Source organism: Copidosoma floridanum, unplaced genomic scaffold, assembly GCF_036245765.1.
Source record: "Copidosoma floridanum isolate Cflo_tuat_1 unplaced genomic scaffold, Cflo_Japanese_pri ptg000021l, whole genome shotgun sequence".
Lineage (NCBI taxonomy): Eukaryota > Metazoa > Arthropoda > Insecta > Hymenoptera > Encyrtidae > Copidosoma > Copidosoma floridanum.
Window position 1 is genome coordinate 16,762,230 of NW_028321898.1, and position 22,961 is coordinate 16,785,190.

At 34.8% G+C, this 22,961-nt stretch overlaps 1 protein-coding gene across 3 annotated transcripts; it reads right to left on the reverse strand.

The window, feature by feature from the left end:
- Nucleotides 1-442: 442 nt before the first annotated feature.
- On the reverse strand, nucleotides 443-22,299 carry arm (armadillo). Of its 3 annotated transcripts, none has more exons than XM_014352381.2 (11): nucleotides 21,663-22,299; nucleotides 11,198-11,249; nucleotides 10,806-11,039; nucleotides 9,580-10,012; nucleotides 9,133-9,494; nucleotides 8,773-9,041; nucleotides 8,347-8,688; nucleotides 8,072-8,248; nucleotides 7,690-7,989; nucleotides 6,278-6,374; nucleotides 443-1,947 (listed from the first exon to the last, which is right to left on the reverse strand). In XM_014352381.2, exons 2-11 carry the CDS (start codon nucleotides 11,226-11,228, stop codon nucleotides 1,787-1,789), a joined length of 2,406 nt encoding a protein of 801 aa, XP_014207867.1. In that variant the 5' UTR covers nucleotides 11,229-11,249; nucleotides 21,663-22,299; the 3' UTR covers nucleotides 443-1,786. The 3 variants fall into 3 exon arrangements, with proteins under 3 accessions (XP_014207867.1, XP_014207869.1, XP_014207868.1); XM_014352382.2 differs by lacking the exon at nucleotides 6,278-6,374 and adding an exon at nucleotides 5,719-5,782 and having other exon boundaries at nucleotides 1,871-1,947; XM_014352383.2 differs by lacking the exon at nucleotides 6,278-6,374 and having other exon boundaries at nucleotides 1,832-1,947.
- Nucleotides 22,300-22,961: the final 662 nt, after the last annotated feature.

The following is a 22,961-nucleotide window of genomic DNA, read 5'->3' on the forward strand; positions in this document are numbered from 1 at the left end:
CAAGCAACCGCCTGCAGGTAAAGAGGACGGCGACGACAAATAGTGCCCAGGGACGGGTCTCTCTCTCTCTCTCTCTCTCGTCGAGTTCGGCCTTCTTCCTGATGAGCGCGCAATCCCTCTCTATTAGCTTCCTTTTAATTTACGCGGCTGACTGAGCTTCCACACAGAAGCCCGTTTCGCGCGCGAGCGCATTACCTGTTATTTCGTGCAGCGCGCCTAGCCTACCGGTTGTGCAATTGTCGTTGTTGTTGATGGTTCCGTACTAGGAAAGTGATTTGGTCATGTGAAATTTTTGTAGAGAATAGAAATTTTGCGTCGCAGGCGTTCGATAAACCAAACGGTTCGGGCATTGGAAGTTTCAAGGAAAATCGTTTTCGATCTGGTACTTGCACTTTTGTACGTTCAGGAAGAATGAGAAAAACAATAACGGAGTCGAAGACACTTTTTTTTTTATTATACGACCGTTTATTTTTTTAATCGTCGATCGCATCTAGAATTCTAGAATACAAATACATAATAATCTTATATTCGCAGAATGTGCTTATAATAATAATATTAATAATAATAATAATAATAATAATAATAATAATTTTTTTCGAGTTGCCACGACGATTGTGTAAAACATTCAATAAATTGCAGTCCTATGATTATCATTTTTTTTTCACCTTTGCTCTTGTTGTACATGTTGTCTTAAAATTTATTGTTTTCTTTCCCAATTGTAGTTTATTATGAATAATACATTTAGTTTTACATTTTTTTTTTAATTTTAATACAGTACTTTTTTTTCTTAATCATACGAAAATGTTACTTTTTCGTTCATCTATAATTTATTTTTGTCCACACATATATGGGCAACAGGGGGACAATTATATATATTTATATAAATGGGTCAATACTTAATCGTAAGATTGATTGACGGTAAATACTTTTTGTTACCTTATCATAGATTACTTACAAATAAAATGAATGCTAATGTGTGAATATATGTATATGTTTTCTTTTTCTTTTTTTTTTTAGTACAATGACACGCAGCTATTTCAAACTCTCATTAGACGTTGCTTACAAAAATGGGTTTTTTTTTCTTGTAATTTGTTTTTATCAGACGATGATTCCCAAAAATGTATCATTCATTATAGATACCCTAAAATTGAGATAATACAGTTATTTTTTAGAGCTTAATGGATTTCATCTAATCATATAACTTTGGTAATCATCGTCGAGAATTTGAAATAGCTTTTCGTATACGAACGTGTGCAGATCTGACGAGTTAGGCTTTTGTCGTAATTTACTCGTATGCAAGCGTTGTCGTACTTTTTCTTCTTCATCATTGTTATTATTATTATTAATTATTTGTTTATCTATTTGTATACTTTTTGTGTCTGTACGCAGTGCTTATCCTAAAATCATTTTTATTCCTAAAGAAAAAGCTCGTTTAGTAATAACTAAGACAATAACTATAAAAAAAAATAAAAAAGAATTTTTTAATTGCATGATTACGCGGCCTTGCACGTGTTTGTAAAGGGGCGAGAGGGGCCACAAGTCAAATACCTCGAATTTTCCTTTCATCATCATGTATACTGAGATTACATAACATCGATGGAATAGAAAACAACACGTTATATACTCTTCAATGTATGTATACGCGACAGAATGTGTTTATCTTTTTTTCTCTCTTTTTGTTTTTTTGTTTTTTTGTTTTTTTTTTTCCATTTTCTATGAATACCAATAAAAATTTCTTGCATGGGATTTTTAATTTTGCTCTCGTGCTCTCTTCTCACTCACGGTCTCACAGATCCGTATCATACCACGCATCCGCGACCGAACTATCCTGGGGCGGCGCGGGAAGCTCCTCCAGATGATCGAAACTCGTGTCCATTGGCCCGTACGTCGAGCCACCGCCGCCAATCTCCAGGCCCTGCATCGAATCTACTGGTATCTGGTCATAACCTGAGAAATAAAAAAGAGCGGGAAAATGAATTAGTGATTTTTCCCCATAGTCCACGGTATCACGTTTTTTTCTAGATCTTAGATTTTTTTTCTAATATTCTGCAAAAAATAAGAGTGTGAATATATACAAATGTATACAAATGTGAGTACACAAAAACCAATAAATAACGTGGATATTAATTTTGTTTCGTTTTTTTTAATCGTCTTGCAGAATTTTTTTTCATTCACATTAACTTTCTTCCGTTTGAATCACATATTGTAAATTTCTTTCAAAGTAAGTAAACTGTCTAATTTGTCCTAGTCTATATTTCACTAGCGCCAAAGCCACTGTTTGATGCTTCATATGGTGGTGAATTTATAGCAGGGACATTAAAAAACATACTTTTTTCAATTATAGTAAAAATTAAAAATGTGCTAAGGTTAAGTATTACTCAAACCATAGAGCAAGATTGAGTTAAGCTTTAGAGCAATACTTAAAAAATTAGTATATTTTATACTATCTCCCTTATAAAATACTTTTTGCATGACGCCACTGAAAATTTTTTTGTCCCAGTGCGTATATACACACTGAGATTTAAAGTTCACTTTGACGCGGAGCTTTTGCAAAACGACTACATAAGTATTCGTGATCATCTTCTCGAAAAACATCAAAGTTTCCGATATCACCGTCTGTGGGTGATCTTGATCTCGCTTGGATATTCTTGACTTTTCGTCAAAAAATACCTCCCAAGTATTAGTTTTGTCAATCATGTGAGGCCCACTAAGTAAACAATTTTCGTGTGAAAATACTCGGCTCCGCGTTACAAGTAATTTGGCTCAGCTTAGCACATAATTGTTTGCTGTTCATCACAGTGAATTTGCTACGCCCCTTGTAATCGCCCTAAATATTAACTACGTCATTTAGCGACTAACGTTATTACTAAAGTAAGCGATACAACGTGGGCTGTATATGACGTGGGCATTGATAAGATGCTCCCGACGAATGATATAAAATCCGCCTTTTATTCAAGAGCCGCAAGAGATTTTTTATTTTCCGAGGATGCGTGGATTTTTTTAAAATTACTGATGCTCTGCTTGTAAAAGAGAAAGAAAAACTGGCTCTCATGTGATCGACGAATCTATACTGTCGAGATAACATTTGCGGAGGGCAAACATCAGTGAACTAAACTGTCTATGTATTGTTCTATTTCCTCGTCTGAATAGCATGTGAATCAAATATTATAAAATATACTAATTTTATTAGCTCCGAATCAACATTACTATATTTTAATGTTTAAAACGATTTTGGACCGCATTCGGTATTTCAGCGAAAGTTTCAACCTTACCTACTTATATACAAGTTATTTTATTATTCATCGTGAATTATCGTTGTGATTGTTATTGCAGCTCATAGTACAATAAAATTATTACGAAAAGAGAGAGAAGACATTTCAGTTCTTCGGTGTGACTTTCCTCTTTTCAATTTGAAACTGATTTAAGTACGGTTAAATTTATTATAATAACTGGTACGTCTATCTTTTCTCGCTTGAAAAATCGTTTTTCTAGATTAAAACTTGATTTATTAAACAGAAACTTATTTTACCGATAAGATGTTTTTTAGTGATATCGTTGTTATCTTATGAACTTTACGAATACAATTAACAGTTGCAACGTAGAGTCAGACTACATCATCAAAAAGTTTCGAGAAAAATATTTGATGACAGCTAAAAAAGTTATCTTGGCAAAAGTTCTTAAATTTCAAGTTAAAATCATTTTGGTGAATAGCTAACGATGTGCTATGATTGATAACAAGAATTAGTAAAGTGTAGATTTAAGACTGAAAATAAAGTTTCATAACTTTTATTACTAGTTGTTGTTTTTTATTAGTATTAAATTGATAAACATAAAAACTGAAGTCAATCACGTTCCTATTTGCAATAATTTTTTATTTATTAATTTTTTTTCTTTTTATTTATTTATTCATTTTTTTTTTTCGTGATGTAGTTCTGTTGATACTTTAATTACCGTTGAAATATCGATGAAACTCCACAAGCTACTTTAACGTAAAATCACAAATTGTGAGTGTTGTAAAGCTGTAAGGTATCTGAGAAAAAATTTTTTATACATTTGTTTTTGAGGTTAAACATAGGTTAGGTAAACGTTAAATCAACTAAAACTGTTATTTGAAATTTAAAAAATGGATGGGGAAAAAATTCAACTTTTACCGATGAATCCAAGTCTTTAAATGTGCATATTGGGTCTTGTAATTTTAATTGAAGTCGTTAACTTGACTGATTCATTGACAACGATTTGAGATTATGAATTTACCATATAAGTTACAGTATTTATTAACAATTGAGTATTTTATCAGTATTTGTTTTTGCCACTGTCTTACTGTTCCAACTTTCAACTCATTATTTTGGTTTACTGCATCACTATATACCCAAGCGAAAAGTTTTTATTGCTATCAAGTAACGGAAAAAAATAATTATTAATAATAGTATTTTTTACAACCCATGTTGGAGACTATAATGAAAATTAATGAGTTATTATTTTTTATAATTTTTTAGTATTATCATTATCAAGTATAGAAACATCGAAAAAAGTAGTAACTAGAAAGAACTTTTATGGTTAATTATCGGTATTTAATACTTGACTTTTAAGATTTATCGAAAACTAATATAGCTATTAATAACTTTTAATAATAGACCATTTTTATTCTTTCATATTTTATATCAGATGGAAAAAAATAATAATCTTTACGGGCACGATTGTACCGTTTGATCTTGCGAAAAAAAAAATAGCCAGTAATAAGGATTAAAAAGTTTGAATAACAACTTGTGACGGACAATGGTGAATATCAAGTCTTATTACTTGTCTCAAATCTAGACATTAAAAACTGTTTTTTTTTTCTTTTATTTTCGACTAATTTTTAAAAATAATTATCACCATCTTATCGAATAAAATGATTTGTGTTCGGGTACAATCCTGTTAAGTTTCATCTCAGTGAATCATTGTTCTCTACATTTAGCGAAGCTTACGTCAGTAATACAATTATAAAAAAAAGACATTTTGCCGTCAAAGTAAATTCATATATGCTAGATTGTTTTAATTTTTCTTTTTATAAACCAATTGGTTGGTAAGGTAAAAACTCTCTGGTGCATAATACAAAATGACTTTAAACAAATTTTTTGAATCAAGTTAAAAATCAAAATAATTAAGTATTAAGTACGCTTTAAGAACTTACACTTGCACACCAGCAAGAGAAAATACAATAAATACATATTGACACAGTGCACTACTATCGTTTATACATTCATAATTCTGTATTTAATTTTCGTAGTACCTTTAAAAAACATATTTGATAAATTTTTCAACAAATTGTTACTTTAGACGGTTAGTTTTAATTAATACATATATAATATGTGTTGTTTATTATTTAAAAACATTTTACTTGAAACATACAGTTCAAATATTTTCACTCAATATTTAAACTAAATATGTACATAAAACTAATAGTAATAGAACTTAGCATACATACATAATAAAATGAAAGAAATAGTAAATATACAAAAGAATAGTAACAAGAGTGAGTACTTGGAGTAAGATTAAGTGATATATCATTCCTCATGCAATTTGTATGTAGTAAATATTACATAAGTGTATCATACACGTCACAGCAGGATACAAACGCAACAGAAATACTAACGATGCAAACAAAAAAGTTGCAGGCAAATAAATTGTACAAAAGGGCTCATTGAAAAACGTTATATCTAAGGAATTTCTGTTCACCTATGATGTTACACTGCGAGATATTGACGGTAGCCTTTTAATAATATTTAGTCCATGGGTTAGGCTGTTAAATAAACAAAGCAATTTTAATTCTCGTTACTGTTGGCCACTTGCGTAATTTTATATGTTTCACTTATGTTTCATACATCCTGTAACAACTAAAATATCTACTGATTCCCACCGGAATTACTCTTATTATTCTTTAATCAATGATATTGTGACGATAATGATGATGATGATGCGCATTTCCGTTATGTTGCAAATGATTGTTAGTGCATGTGCATTTGTTACTTGAAAGTTTTTCAATTAGTAAGCAAACAACCATTCGTACACCGATTATTGTATTATTAGTAATTTCAGATGTTTTCTGACACATCTAAGTGAAAGTGTGTTAAAGAGGGCAAATGACAAGATTCCATGGCTTTGGGCCATCACCTTCAAATAAAATGGCACAGTATAACGTGAAATCGACGATGAAAATGAAGAACACATGAAAGTTATAATGATAGTGGTGATCATAGCGCTTGAAGAAGAAAAAAAAATACATGGCGTAATTTACCTTGAGGCTGATAAATGCGACCCTCGTGGCTGTTGTGTATATTAACAGGTCCTTGTTGATACATACCCTCAAATCCCTGATCCATACCAAGCATCTCCTAGGGATTGTATGACAGATATCAAAAAAACACAAAAATCTCAAAATAAACGGAACGAAAACGTTGTATTCGCTAGTTTTTTGGGGATGTCTTCCTCATTTAAAAAACGAGAGCCATACTTCTTAAGCATTTTTCTCTCTATGGTTTCACGACTAGAGTCTCGTTTTTTTGGTTTTTTCAACTATCTAAGGATTACTTTTTGAGAAATCGACGTAGTTCATTTGGTGACAAAACTCGCAAATCTGGAATTTTTAGTATAGGATTTGAATGCGTTTGATGAGCCACATCGATTTCCAAAAAATACAGAAAAAAACACTAATTGTAAAATTTTTACTACAAAAAAAACATAATAGACATGTATATGTGTATAATCAAGCTCTACAAATGTAAATTAACATCGATATTGATACCTGGTTTGTCCAGCTCAAAGGAAAACAGGACAAAGTCGAGAGCGTTCCCATGCAGATAATAGATGAATTAAAAATAATACTTTGTACGCTATTTTGCTAATTCAGCTAAATAAGAAGATAAAATAAAAATTGCTCTTTCATTACGATGATAATGATACGTTTATTAAGGAATGGGCAGTGAAATATCGTATCTTGTTGATTTTCACTGGACATTCGCAATTAAAAATGAAAAGCAAACACGATAATGATAAAAACTAGCTAAACATTGAAACTATCTTTAAGCAGGTAGGTATGTATGTAATGCGATGTAATATTTGTGACCATGCTCTTGTGGTAATTGACATATGATGATGTGTTGAATGAATTAAAAAAATATTAAAAAACCATAATTTTGAATGAAATGGCCTGCAAATGTTTTTCCCTCATTTGTAAGAGTGAGCTCATTGTAGTTTCTCTTTGTGCATCATCGATAATATACCGATTGCCCGTATGATAAAAGCTTGACTCAGGCTCGTACCAAAAAAAGACAACTTACCGAAATAGGAAGAAAAAAAAAAAGATAGCTTACGTGTTTAGCGAAATAAAAAAAACGTATCTGATATGCATGACTCGCTCAATTATTTTAATTGAACAATAATCAGTAAAGCTAGTCCGAGTGCGCGAGTTGTGGTTTATTTTTGCAAGGGCCCAATGGACTTAACTTTTTTCCTACAGGCCATCGATATGATTTTGCAAGGAAAAAAAAAAAAAAAAAAAAAAAAAGTAATCGTCACATGTATGAACCATAGCACGTTTAAAGAACCGCTGACGAAACTAATTTTCTCACATAGAAAAAAATTCCTCTAGTCCACCGAAACGCGAGTTGTCGAGCCGCACCGGCTCTCCGCCAGTAGCTATCGACATACCTGTAGATCCGGACCCATAAAGTCTGCGTTATTCCATACATTGGTATCATCTCGTAGCAGCGAATTGGTCAACTCGACGGACAGGCGTTTCTTGTAGTCCTGCGGCTTGTCCTCGCTCATACGGAAGAGCACAGCCGCGGCATAAGTGGCTACGCCCTCGTTACGCGAGTGCAACAAATCGGTGAGGGGCGATGTTGCGCCCTCTTGCTCGATCATCTCTGCACCCTCCTTGTCCGCTGCGAGCTCGCAGAGCACTCCTGCTGCCACTCGCTGGATATTCTCGATCTCGTTGAATAACAGCTGAAACAAAAAGATACCAGCGGTGATTTAATCTTCACGTGGTCATGGTTATCGGTGCTTTCGTTCAACGAAAGATCCATACCTGTACGAAGATCGGTATGACGTTTTGAGATCGTATGATGGCTCTGTTGTTGGATTCTCTAGCGAGAATGTGTAGCGCACCAACAGTGCCTTCGACAATTTCTTCCATGCGCACGCCATCGGCGTAAGCTCCAATGGGAGGCTGAGCTCCTACCGAGTTCGCCACGGAGTTTCTTTGCTGTGATTAACAACAACAACGAATTCAACAATGAATAACTACTCACCAGAGACATTATGTTTTTAAATTATAAGGTAGGTAACACAAGTAACTCGTACCCTCTGAGTGTCTTGATATGCGCGCATGAAGAGCCGTATGAGATGATGAATAGCTCCGTGCTCCCTGAGCGGGGCATGGTTGGCCTGACAGAGAGCGAGATTTCGGATGAGGCCAATAACAGCCTTGACAAGGGGCCAGCGCGAGGGTGGCTGCAGCAGCTTCACGATCACCTGGATGCCGTAGTTGACGCGCACGGCGTTTTGAGCCATCTCGGCCTCGGCATGACGCGATGTTAGATGGCGTAGGGCGCATACTGCTGGCTCGGTGATCTCCTCACGGTCGCCAGCGTTGACGATCGTGCGCACCAGCGAGTCCACTCCGCCCACTTGGTATACGGTCACCTGTAAAGTCGAAAGGACCGTAGTGTTTTTTTTCTCTCTCTCTCTCTCTCTCTTTTACAATAAATCTGAGGTGTGTTTGCGGACCTTGTTGCGTTGGTTGTTGCAAGTCAAATTTGAAAGGATGCCGGCAGCACAGGTGACGACGTTGACGTCTGCGGAACTAAGTACCTGCACGAGGCTCTGGAGGAGGTTTTCAAGTCCATCGACCTTGGTGCCAGCATCTGACAAATTTCTAAGGGTCCACAGACAATTCTGAACAAGTCTCTGGCTTGCGTTGCCCAAGTGCATGGCCAGGGCTTGCATCCCGCCAGCCTCGACGATTGCTGGCTTGTTGCTCGGACAAACCGACAGTACTGCGATTTAAAGGAGACGCATTAAATTTTAAAATCAAATGTCGTTTGAAGTAAATCGACGTTAATGTCAATTGTTGCAGGAAGTAAAGACCTTTGAGTACTCTAGAGGTGGTCCAGAGTAGCTTTTCGTAGTCGTAGGTTCTCATGATGCGCACGAGCTCGGCTGGTCCCTGAGAGGCCAAGATGATGAGTTTGCTCTCTTGGTTGCCGTAAGCGAGAATCTGCAGGCAGTCGGTGACGATGGCCAAGAACTTGACGTTGTTGCGCTGCAAGAGGATGACCATCCGTTGCAAGCCTCCGGCCAGGCGCACGGCCATTTTCGAGCCGTCCTGGTGCAGGAGCAAGTTGTGCAGAGTCGTGATGGCGTAGAACAGGACCGACTCGATGTTGGAGCTCAAAAGCTTGACGAGGGCGGGAATGCCGCCGCTCTTGAATATGGCCAGGAGACCTTGTCTGTGGTAATCATCGTGAAATTAGCCATGAAAAGAAATTACATTTCTCGGTGGTTCAGCATTCCTAAATATGACGGCATTCGTACCTGTGGTGCGACAAGTTATGCAGGGTGCCGACGGCAGCCTTGGTCGACTCGAGATCCTCGCTGTTGGAAATGGCACGGACGAGAGCCTCGACCATCTGGGCGTTGTTCATGATGGCGTGCCGGGAAGCTTCCTTCTTCGACAACTGGTGTACCATCATCGCGGCCTGGGATACAACGACCTGATCCTCGTCATTGAGCAACTTGATGAGCTCGGGAATGGCGCGAGTTGCCAGATCCGCGTCGTCCTGGTAGTTGATGAGGTTGACGACGGCGTGCTTGAGCATTTGACTGGGCTCGGCCAATCTCTGGACGGCCGTGGGCTGGGCCGGGTCGAACTGCGTCGACGGGATCTCGATGCCCTCCTCGAGGGTTTCCGGGTACATGGCCTCGCGGACGCGTTGGGTGCGCGTCGCGGTCAGCTGACGGTTCATCTCTGCAAATCGTCAACACGCGGTTAGCACTATTCTCTTTTTTTTCTCTTTACCATACATTTATAGAAAAAATGGCATCATTAAAGAACGTATCTGAGAAATGACCAAATCTACATCAACCACCCAACCAGTATAGAATGAAATGAGATTTTTTTTCGTAGAAAAAGAAAAGGTATGTTGAAGGGTTACGGAGCAGGAAACATCCTATGGCCTTCTTTTACCAATAACCTTAGAAAAATTACAGTATTCAGCTTAGTTGAGTTGGTTGAATAGTTGATCAGTCATTTCTATGTAAAAACTTTAACTTGACGTTTTGAAGGAGTTGCAGCACAAAATCAAAGGATTTGTATCAGCAAACAAAAATTTCCGAGACCTTGGTTTCATCGTTTCAATTAAATTAATTTTTATTTACAATCATTTTCTCTCTATTTCTCTCTAATAACTCAATTAAGATGTATTTGATCAAGCTTTTACTGTATGCAACATTATTTCTTAGCATAATAAATGAGTTATGAATCAATCAATCTATCTATCTCTTTGCACGAAGTACACGTTTTAAATGAAAAATTAATAATGAAGCTAAGGTGTGGAATATTTTTGCCACAGTTTATAAAAATTATATCAAGAGGTTTCCAAAATGTTTTTCTTGTCACTCAAGACCAACACTATTGGATGAACAATCGTCGTGCTCAAGAGGATATCTTTATCCGACAAAAGGACAATGTAACCATCATTTAACCAAAGTTTGCGTAAAATGCATCAGCGCGAGACATGCGATCCTCTGGTAAAACGTACCGTCGACCTGATCCTGAGTGAAGCCTTGAGCGAAGCCCTGGTCCAAGTCGAACATGAGCTGGTCGCTCTCGAGCTCCTCATCTTCCTTGCCGGTGAGGGATGGGGCCTGGGTGGCGGCCCCGGAGTGGATGCCCGAGTCAACCATGTACGAGTTCTGCTGCCACATGAGGGTCTGCTCCTTGGCGGAGCACATGGGCACGTCGGGCGGGCCCTGCTGGTAGTTGCCGTGCGACACTGTACAACAAACGAGTCATTACTATGTATACATTCTCTCTCGACCATCAGATTGATCAGATGATTGTTCGAATATGCGTTAGCGACATCAACCGTTTGCGTGTTTAGTCGTGTTTTTTTTTCAAAAAAAAAAATTTTAAAAAAAAAGGACTACTCACTCGGCCTCGACTGTTGGTGCTGGTAGCTCATAGTGTCCGGATTGATCCACACCTGCAAAATGACGGAACAGTCAGATAATGATGTGCCGCCGACTCTGCCGAGCGGATGGAAACGGATGAGTCACCCGATCGGGAGATATTGTCATGCGTTTCCATTTTTTTTTGTTTTGTTTTGTGTACACACGCATTCATACATATATAATAATGGTAAATAATGAATCTCACTGAAAGTGTTATTACTTTTATTTTTAAAAGAGAAAACCTCAATCGTTTGCATGAAAACAAAAAGGTGAAATTTCATGGTATGATTACTCAAATGACAGAGTATTTGTTATTATTTAAACAAGTGGGAATACAGACGTACAAACATGTCTTCTGCATATCCGTAAATTGAATACTGACTATAATCATTATAAGATCTGTGTAGTGAAGCTGACAATTACTTGGTGATTGTTTTCTATTTTTTTTTTTTTTTTTTACACTTTTACACTTTTACGTGCTGTTAACTTCAAATTTAGTTTATGTAATTAATAAATACGTAGTGTCAAAGTCTGCACTTTGTCGATAAAACTTTTTGGCTGTCTTATTCGTACAGAGGAAACGTGGGAATTGAGTTCAACTGGTTGAGTGTTCGGAACTTTTTCATTACGTTCAAAACTATAGCTGAAACCTGACTCGATGGTCATTTTTAAAGAACCCGTGTTGATTCGAATGGAATTTTTGAAAAAACTTTAAAGAAGCTTTATGGTACTATTTTTTAAAAATTATGAAGCTGCAGTTGGGGATTCCAAAGTTCAGTTTGGCACCTCTACATCATACATCGTGATAAGATTCGGTCGTTTAGTCGATAGTATGTAAGAAACTGTCGAAATTAGGTGGATTATACGGTAATGAGCTCTTGTATTTTAGTCTTCTACCAAAGTCTTATGTTTATGACGATACTGGTAGCTGCATTCGAATTTCGGGTGGTAAAAAACCAATGAAAATTTTGACAGATGCTTTACGTCACGATAATGACGTTGTCGCCTGTTTTTTCATGGCCACGCAAAACGACATTCTTTGGTTTTATCTGAATCAGCCTAATTTTTTCGATTGAATAAGAAATTAATAGAATTTACGAATGGTTTCAACAAAAGTTCGATTGTCAAGTCACTACGAACACTATTATACACTACTGTGGGCAACAATTATTAAAGCATTTCAAATCGATCATCTTGTATATACGGCGCGTGAGGTCGTTGACTCGAGTTTTACCGTGGAAATACTTGATCTCGTGATAATGTCCCTAAACATACAACTAGAAAAGTGATGAGTGTCTACAGAAATGTATTATAATATATAGCTTAACAATTTGGTTTTAAGGTTTCTAAGATGACGAACTTTCTCGTTTTTTCTCTCTCTCTCTCTCTCTCTCTTTCATAGTGGAATCACCAGCCACTCCTCACCCCGAAGTAGTTAATACAGAAACAAAAACTTCTCTCCTCGTCTACACGGTTAATGTGATGGTGGTTATTAAAAAAGTAATGTAAAGCCATCTAAAGCTGGAATACTCGCTGGAATACAGTAAACTTTTACTATGCTCGTGACTTGGTTTATGTAAATTAAAGACAACACAGTGTATCTAAAATTTATTGAAAATGAAAAATATCACTGTGCCAAATTTCATTGAAAATAATCCAGTAGTTAACGTGTACTATGTTTACGGTTAAACGTAAAAACCTTCGATAGTTATATTAAATAAGAAATCAAGCGAAGCTTGATGGTTGTTTCGGATCAATCGAGCATATATATTTGAAAGTGTGAAACATGTCAAAGTTTTTTCGTCTTTTGTGGGTAGTGTAAAATTGTTAAAAAATGCGTTCGAATGTAAATGACGAGCGTTATCGTGTTCAAAAAGTTGTTGATTTGTTTTCGAAAAAGTGTGCGTCCTCCTCTCATCAGAAAAAATACTGAAATTGTTAACGTCAACTTCGTTATTTTTAAAATAAAGTTTTCGTTTTTGAAAAAAAAACATCTTTTGGTGAGCAGTAGTTTTGTTAACGACAATGGTTAAAATACTCAAAATTTTACACTTGCATGCATAATTGACCGTCCGTATTATTTAAAACATGGTTCGAAGAAACGAGAGCAAAATAATGACGCGTGCGGTAAGAGAATCTTTTTCTCTTAAGAGTAAGAGTATATATCCAGCCAACCAGGTATACACTGTGGAACGAGATGGAAATCCCCGTTTTTGGAGCAGACCAACGAGCGCGTAAAGCCCAACCATTAAAAAAGATCAGAGAACGAGGCTCAATGCAAGGGCTATATACAGCGCCTACAACGCCTCTCAAGCAAAGTATAATCGCAAAGGGCTGCCGCTGCCGCTGTGACGTATCTCCATACATGCATCTCACTTACTCGCGCTCTTTCGTATTTTTGAGTTGGTGCTCCATAGCAACGGAAGGAAAACATTTTTATGCGCACAAATGTAGGCAACAAAAGCTTGCTCCAGATCTTTTTATTTAAAAAAATGCTAGTTCAGCGTTTCGGCCAAAAAATATGCTGAATCGGAAATTTTTTTTTCCCAGTTTTGCCGAGGTACCTTCATAATTTTATTTACTATTAAAACAAAATACAAAGTTATTTCTTGTTTTTCGGCGTAGGTACAGGACAGCATCTATATAGCTGTTGCACAACGTAACCTCAAAAAAGCATAAAATGTCGAAAGTACGGTTTTTTGCAATAGAAAAAAGAAACAAAAAAACAATGCTTTCCAAGGATAAAACCGAGGATAAAACTAAATCAGAAAGTTGTAGATAATAAAAAAAATTATTTGAATAAGACTTGTTGGATTAGAATTAATAATGTATTTCATCTAAAAAATTCGAAAAATACTGTAAAAAACTGTGATTTCTTTATTTTCAACAAAATTTTTTGAATTATTAAATCAATCACTGTATATTCTGTGAAAAGGACACCGTTCATTGAGTAGAAAAAAGTTTTTTTTTTTTTTTTTTTTTTTCAATAAGAAACGATTAAAATCAATCAAATTCCTAAGGAAATTACGAAAAAAAGACCTTTTCAAAATAATGGCGTCTAGCTTGGGTAGTGCCGAAGGATACATCCAAAGCTTACATTTTTTGTAAGTGACATAATACTATCACACAGTTAATTGTCAAAGCGTTTATTTTATATTTTTAATCGAAAAAAACGAAATAAAATTGTCACATTTTTAGGATTCCGTTTTTGCGATACAATTTAGTACGTTAATAATACGTATACATTTTATTAATAGAGAAGCTCTTTTTCAAACATGAAAAAAAAAAACCATTTAAGGTAGCTCCCTTGTCTATACTGCTCTAATCAAGTAGGAGAGTTTCACTTATATATATGTGTACGTATATAGTTACGTACATCAGTGTTGGTATTCTGCTACCGTCTGTCATTTATAACCATAAAGCTGATTTTCACGTCTTCCTTCGCAAATATCTTTAGAAAATGCTCCATTACCAGCATTTTACATGACAGAATTAAGAAAAACAGAGATTTTTCTATAAGTACATTATAATTTGTCTGCTCAGGTTTTTTATTGTGAGTTGAGAAATGCCTGTAAAGCTGATATTTTGATGCTCTGCCATTTGATCTCGTGTTAAAAAGTTCAACTTTAAACTGAAATATCTCGAGATTTTGCTCCACTTGGGGTATAAACAAGGGTACCTTTCAATTCAGTGGATCAAAATCTATTGAATGAAACATATTTCATCCCGTAGGTTTTCGAAAGAGGGCTACCTTGAGGAGCTTTGGCGTTTCGTAACTACGTGACACACGTCTAATTTTTAATAAAATTACTTCTAAAAAAAATATTACTTATTTAATACGATCACCAATGAGTTATCTTAATTCAAATATAATGTTATACCGTTTAATAAATCTTTGCAGTAATGAGGTTCTCAAGTACTTAGATTTTTGTGAATAGTTTGTTAGTTTTGCGATGATCAGTTGCTTGGGATGTTTTGGTATATTAGCCAGTCATAATTCACAATATTAACTAGAGCAATCGACCGTTAACTGATAAATTAGGTAGTTTAGACAGCTTTGCTACTTTCATGGTAACTTGTCGGACAAGAATCTATAGTAATACTTATAATCAAGATACAAAGATTTAGTATAATGAATTATTAAGTGTATGAAAAATAATTCACAATTAAATCATACTTAGTCACTGAACAATAAAAATAAGAAAGTCAAGAGCTGCCCAAATATGTAAAGAAATGTGATAAAATATTTAAAATAATAATTTATCTTTAAGGAACAAAAAAAATAAATTTGATACTTTTTAAAAGTGAAAATATGACCATAATGTATGCGTGAAATTTTTTGAATAGGTTAAGAGCTAGTAATGAGGTAAGCTAAAAGTACCAAATTAATAACTTTACTCGAAATATCTTGTTTTCCTAATTTTCAAGAAATTTCTTTATTACCTAATGACAAACCAGTTGGTCCATCAGTAAGTTTATATTTTTTCTTATCGATAAACGAATAAATTGTTTTTAGGTCATGAATATACAATTGATTGTAATGTAATTTTGAAGTTGTTTTTAGAGATTGTCGTGCAATTTATCGTTTGTTAATAGTGATTTTTATCGTTTTGTGTATTTAAGTACTACGAGCAGCAAATAATTGTACCTAAACTTTATTAGTCACTCACAATCCACTTTGCGCAAATCGCTAAAAGCTTATCAAAATATAAATTTTGTTTTAGTTGGGAAGTGTTTGAGGATGAAAAAATTTTTTTTTGCCACATTTCATTTAAAATAAAAAGTTGTTCAAAGTTACTGGTATGAAGAGTTTATCTACGGGAACTTAAGCCTTACTATTTTGTAAAATATGTGAGTTGAACATTAAAAACTTTAAGGCTAGAGAAACTGGATTAAAATGAGTAAGGCGGGAGAAAAATATCAAGATTTTAATATAAATTTGCTTTTCAAACCTACTTCACTAGTTTTCAGGTTCTTCTCCAAAATTTTCGCAGAAAACTATCTGAACGAATATTCTAGAATCTTTTTCCTTATCATCGTAAACACCAAAAATTTATTTTGACTATTTTTGAATAAAAAGTAGCGCTCCAAGATTAGACGCATATTAGTTGACAACTCAAGGACTCTATTCGATATGGAAAACAGATTTATGTTACTTGCCAGTTCTCAATGAAATATCAAGAATCTTTTGCAAAAATAATGGAAAATACTTTAAGATACCTTTTTTCTATTATTGAAATACTGTGAATACTTTCCTTGTGTGAGAAAAAAATTATCAATAAATATTATAGACAATCTATCTCACTTCCATAAAAATCTGTTAAAAATGTTCAATAATGCTAATTAATGATATATTACTAGCGTATACAAGGTTTTCTGAGGAGCAACACCAAGTTTCAGATCATAATTTTAAGTAAAATAGCTTTTGGAATTTATTTTGGAAAAAACCATGGTGTTGCATGAAAAGTTTCAAGAAGACAATCTTTTATATCTTTAAGGAAGTTTGGGAGTATCATTCAGAGAGGCAAAGAACAGGGAGTCTCTCCTGCCCGCGCATCTGGGCCCTCTTTACCGCGCACCTCCTCTTGCACTCTAAAAACTTGAAATTGTACGACTGTAACTGCTTGTATTTTTGAAAAATGCCTAGGAAGGCTTGATTTTTTTTGTCGAGCATCTTTTTTTTATATCAAGTTATCTATAAAAACGTTTTTTTTTATTCCAACACATTTAGAATATACCTTAAATTTAATTAAAAACCTAACCTTGCTCTCTCATAAGAGACCGTGTTAAACTGTCTATATTTCATAATTATTTTCTGGAAAAATCTGAAAAAATGCATGTGCACTCCTAATATGCTCAAATGTAACATACATTTTTTTGGCACGTTTCTCCATTTTGAACTTTTCTCCCAGACCTCCTTAATATATTAAACATAAAATAAGCTGCGAGCTAACGTAGTTACGTTTGTTTTACCGTAGTATTCGCTTCGTCAGCTTCGTGCAGCAATTTGTAACAACACTACCTGCAGGCGAAAATATATCGATACTAACTAACAAGTATACACAATTCCATATGGACATCTATCTTTTACAAGTGTTGATTTCAACAATAACGTATCTTTAACAACCAAAGTAAGTTCTTTCAGCTCCAAGTAGCGTATTAATAGTAAAAAAAGCTGTTTTTACTATTTCAATAAAAAAAAGTAAGCTTCTCGTATATGAGATGGATGTATCGTATGAACGAGTATAATAAATATGACTTTTTTAATGTGCTGACTCAAAAGTACTCCACGAAATAAATTGATATTCGAGGAAAACTGCAATACTCGCTCACAAAATACAAGTATGTGAGGAGAAAATAAAATTTTTAAAGTTATACTTTTATAGGCGCGTTATGCGCGGGCGTAGTTGGATCCCAATCATCATTTTCCCATTTGATGATGGCTCTCAAGCATCATTGTATCCCATGTGTAGTTGGATCCCAAGCATCATTGACTTCCATGTGTAGTTTTCAGATTTTAACTTTGAGAAAAAGTGTGACGGAAGTGAATTTTGTTTGGTTCTTCCCCCTTACCTCGTCCCCCGTGACGTACTTCCGGTTTCCTCTACACTACATGGCGCCATATCACATGACCACATCACACATTTTGAATTTTATGAATTTTATTTCTTTTAACGGATTCTTAAAATAAAAAATAATTCAAAATAAGCAATCATGACAGCTTTCAAAATAAATAAACTATTGTTTATACAATTTTGTCACATTTTTTCAGAACTTACATAAATGAAAAAAAAACAAAAAAAACATTTCCGTACTGTATAAGTACAATAATTGATTTTTATTGCGTTTTTTTCTTTCACAATTTTTCCTTTGTAATTGAGAACAAAATTCAGAGAGGCGGGAGGAGCGCAAATATATGCTGCAACGGTGGAAATTATTTTTCTTATAAGGATGAACTTACATACACGCTTTTACGCATACTTGGCACCTTTTTTTTGTGTTGATGAAAAAAAAAAGATTTATTTGAAAATAAAACAGGTTTATCAATCAGTGGATTTATAAATCCAATTCAAAGTGATTTTTCCATAAAGTTACATTTTAAATTGAAAATTTTTTCAAATTACACATGTGAAAAAGGGTACAGTTCAACGATCTGCTATTTTATAAGGGTAGTTCTTATTTTCTTAGGAAGTTATTTTGAAACCATCGGAAGATTCGATGAAAGTGCACAGTATTGTACTGGCCAGCTACTATATCGTTTATATTTTATTGTGCCATAAAATATTGTTTATAATTGTTCTGTTATTAGATATTAAAATATTTATTGAACTCATACCCAACTAACGTAGGCATACTCATTCCAACGATAATTGCACCACCTTTGTACAAAATATCATTTCATACGAAGTGTACTTATATTTATAATTATATTATTTGCCATATAATTTTATAGAAGTATAACTTCTTACTTGGGTACCCAAGCACCCACTATCCACTGGTTTTTTTATCAATGCACTGTTAATTAGGTATTTTTCAGCTCGGAAGTATGCTTATCACTTAAACAAATTACATAAGTTGATTGAGTAAGAGACGTTGCTGAAATAAACGCTTGTAACAGATCATTGTCCATAAAAGGCTTTGTATTCTTTTTAGTTAGTATCGACATATTTTTCCCTGACGATGGCGCTATTTCAAATTGCTGCATGAAGCGAATAGGATACATTCATTGAAAATGTGTGTGATGGTCAATAATTTTTTAGGTACCAATTTATTTAGAATTTTATGAGTTTTCATTGAGTGTGTTTTTTCATTGTCTCTTTATTTTTTGGATCACTTTTTATGGGATTTGAACTCAGCCATCAGCGCCACACTGATGCTGCTTTTGTAAGCTCGGAAAGAAGGCTATGACGGCTGTCACATAAAGTAAACACATCAGCACTTAATTTTTTTTCACCTATGAGAGCATTATATCGCTGATGTTTTGTAGATGTTTACACAATAAATTGTAACAAAATGAATATTCAAAAAGGAGAAGCAGTGTGGTCTCTCAGAAAATCTCGTATCTATTGCTGTGTTAAGATTGTTCTAGTCAACCCATGTACAACCAAAGTTTATTATTCGATGCTTTTCCGTGGGATAAAAAATATATTTTCATATAAAATGTGGGCAATATGAGAAAGTTGTGACTTGGAAAACGTGGGCCAAGGACATTGGTATAAAAAATATATGTAAGCAAAAGTATGCAGGTATGCTTCAAATATTTTCGAAAACAAGATTTTTTCACAGACTCTCATCCCAGTAGGTGAATTGTTTCATTTATATACTTACAAAATCGACATCTTCAATTCACTCGTTTGTAAATATAATGTTATTATGTTCAAAAATTCATTATCATTTGACACTCTTCCACATTTAATAATACGCCCCGCATGAAGAATTCTTTCTCCCTCAATGAAATTTCTGCTTGACGGGGAAGAGTTTCCAAATAAACATACCTACTTTTTCAAGCTTGAGATACATATTTTCAATTTCATAACCTATAAAGACAAGACTATTTTAATTTCATCATACGCTGCTTGGGATAGGAATTATTACACAACTTTCTTACAAACATGTGTACATCTTACAAAACAATAAATATTTATCAAACTAATTAATATAATTTAAAGTTTACTTTGTGTAACAAATGTTTGCACACACTTATTTACCACGTACTATAAAGTGGATAAGAGCCTCTCACCCAGCTTCGCATATTTTCCACGAGGGTGCGTACTGCCAGAGTTCAAATCCCAATACCCAATATAATATGTACTGCTCTCAATAAGAGGCTATACGTTAAAATTTGAAAAGTTATCGCTTCATGGATCAAAAATTACGTGGTACAAAATATTGGAAAATTCTCACAACTTATCAACACATTAAAAAGTTATGTTTAACAGTTTGGCTTATTTCATTGAATTTTAACCATTTAACTTTTTAAAGCGTTTGATTGGTAAGTCATAATTCGTTGTTCAATTAATTAAAAAGTAAGGTATGAGTCTTGTTTAATAGGGGTACATAAAAAAAAAAAAAACATTTTTGACATATGTTGGAATTTAAAAAGGTATAGTAGAATTTTACTGCGATTTCCTCATAACCACTTTAAAATCCCGAAGAAAAAAAGAAAAAAACATTTTGAATCAGTATACGTATTAAGTTATGCATCTGCTAAAACCGGAAGGTTATGGGAATGAAAACAGATAAAATTATTAGCACACTTATGTCTCTTTTTTCTACATTACAAATTACAACCTAGTTAGTTTTTTTTAACGATACCCTCATATAAATATTGGAAAAAAAAAAAAAAAAAAAAAAAACATGTATTTATTCATATCAAATTCTTAGATGCAACAATAGTAAGCAAGAGTTTAACATGAAAAAAGAGGAGCTTGTCGCGGAACAATCCATATATATATTTTTGTATGGATTAGGTTTGTGTGCATGCATATACATCCTATACGCTATACCATACCCTATACCAGTATACCCCTGTTACCCCGTACTTAATACATTCGCGCAGGTAGAACGAAAAGCAAGAGAAAAGAAATAAAACGAGAAGAGAGGGGAGAAGGCGTGGGCGGTTTCAGAGCAAGAGCAAGAACACTACACAGTGCTTGCTGCGATGACCTATACGATATATAGGTATGCACAACAAAGGGCTCGGAATGCATAGAATACATCGACTTTCTCTCTTTTTTTCTGTCTCACTTTTTTTCCTTAATCTTAAATTTCATTCGTCTTTCAACAATCTCCTGTTTCTATAGCTTTTTGAATTATTTTCCTAGCTATCCATTCAAGTCAACATCAGACAAATGTATGGACAAAAACAGCAGAAAGAATAAACCACACCATCTTTTATCAACAATCTCGCACCTGACGTTCACTCTTTTTTAGAGAAATTTTTCATGGTTCACTAATACTTATCTAAATAAACTTCCGCCATTTTCGTCAGCTCATAAAAAATACAATTCATGGATAACATGAATTTCCAAAGCAAACGTCCGCCATGTTTGTCAAGCATAATGAGCAGACCTTCACTCCTTAGTTCATGCATAGGATGTAAAGAAAAGCGACCACACGAAAGCAAGCAGAACTATACCTTACATGTATACACGTACTACTACTACTATGTAGCGTAGCGTGTGAAACATGGTTACACTCATACATAATACACGATATGCGTGTATGCTTGTGGGAGGGTATATCTATGTAGATCGAGAGACGCGTTGTCAGAGCGTATAAGAGTGCTGAGATTTTTTTCTCACCATCTTCGACTCTAAAATACCTACTCATGGCACATCAATCATAAGCTTTAGAAGCATCGTTAAAACTTAATATATGCACACGTATTACCCCCGCGAACCGACATCAACTGAATAAAACACTCTCGTCCATACTCAACTTACCAGTTTTACGGTGATCTTCTAGTCGTATGTAATACAATATGACTACACTGCACTCCGAGCTGCAGGAGAGCTGCTTTAATCCCCTTTCTCAATAAACTTTTAAGAACAACGGGGATGTTGGCATCAACTGAACAATATTTTTGTTGTAAACAATCAAGTTACACACGGACATCAATACACGAGCACCTGCTATAAACTCTCTCTCACACACAGTGTTTGATTTAATGATATCTCACACTTTATCCATGCACTGCACCACTTTCTTGTAGGTATGTGATCTCGCGTACGAACGACTTGGACCGCTTGGACGTGGAGATGAGATACAGCAGACACTACCAGCATCCACCCTTCGACGACGACGACTATAACGTTGTACGGTTTCACTCAATTTTACTGTGTTGCAGGCGACGCACTATACCTTCACGGTCCGTGCTGTACTATATAGTACATTCTCTCTCACTATTCACTGTACTTGAAGATTACTGAAGGGGAGCTTTTTTTATACTGACTCCAAACTCCAACTACTCCGATTGACTCTCTCTTGGTTTCTTATCTCTCTTTCTCTCTCTTCAGATGATTCATGCTATGTATCCGGCATCCGCGTCCGCGACTCTTGACTCACTTCGCAATTGCGGCAGAAAATAATGAGACCGTCACCTTACTGAGTTACTGCCATCAGCATCAGCAGAGCAGACGCCCAGTGTCGCCGCAAGAGCAACTCCCGCGAAAATTTAAAAGTATAAAAGATTGGTTCGAGGCTTTCACTCATCAGGTACTCTCGGAGGACTTCCAAGGACTCTAAAAATACATAACTTTACATTGAAATATATATATATATATATATATATATATATATATATATATATATATATATCTATATTTAAGCCTCTAAACAGCTCAGAACTCCCATCTCGAATAAATCTATTGATAAATAAGTGAATTTATTATGCTTTTATGCTTTTTTTCCGTCAGAACTATCGATGCGTTCGAGGGATGCGAACTGGTGTATTTGAATGTTGTAACTGCAGTTTGAATTATTTTCAAAATGTTATCAATTCTTACTTTTTATTTGAAAAGTAAATCTCATCTTTGCCTCATTTTTAGACTTTTGTGAACAATAACAACACTATATCTGCCCCGGTGTTGTGTTTACATAAATGACAATAATGTTCTCAAGTCTAGTTCATAAGTACAAAAATTACTTCCAAAAATGCACAGTAAATTAAACAGGTTGAGGAAACAACAGTGAACTAGTTCAATAATTAGTACAAGTTTCTTTGTAATTTCGGAACAAACGAT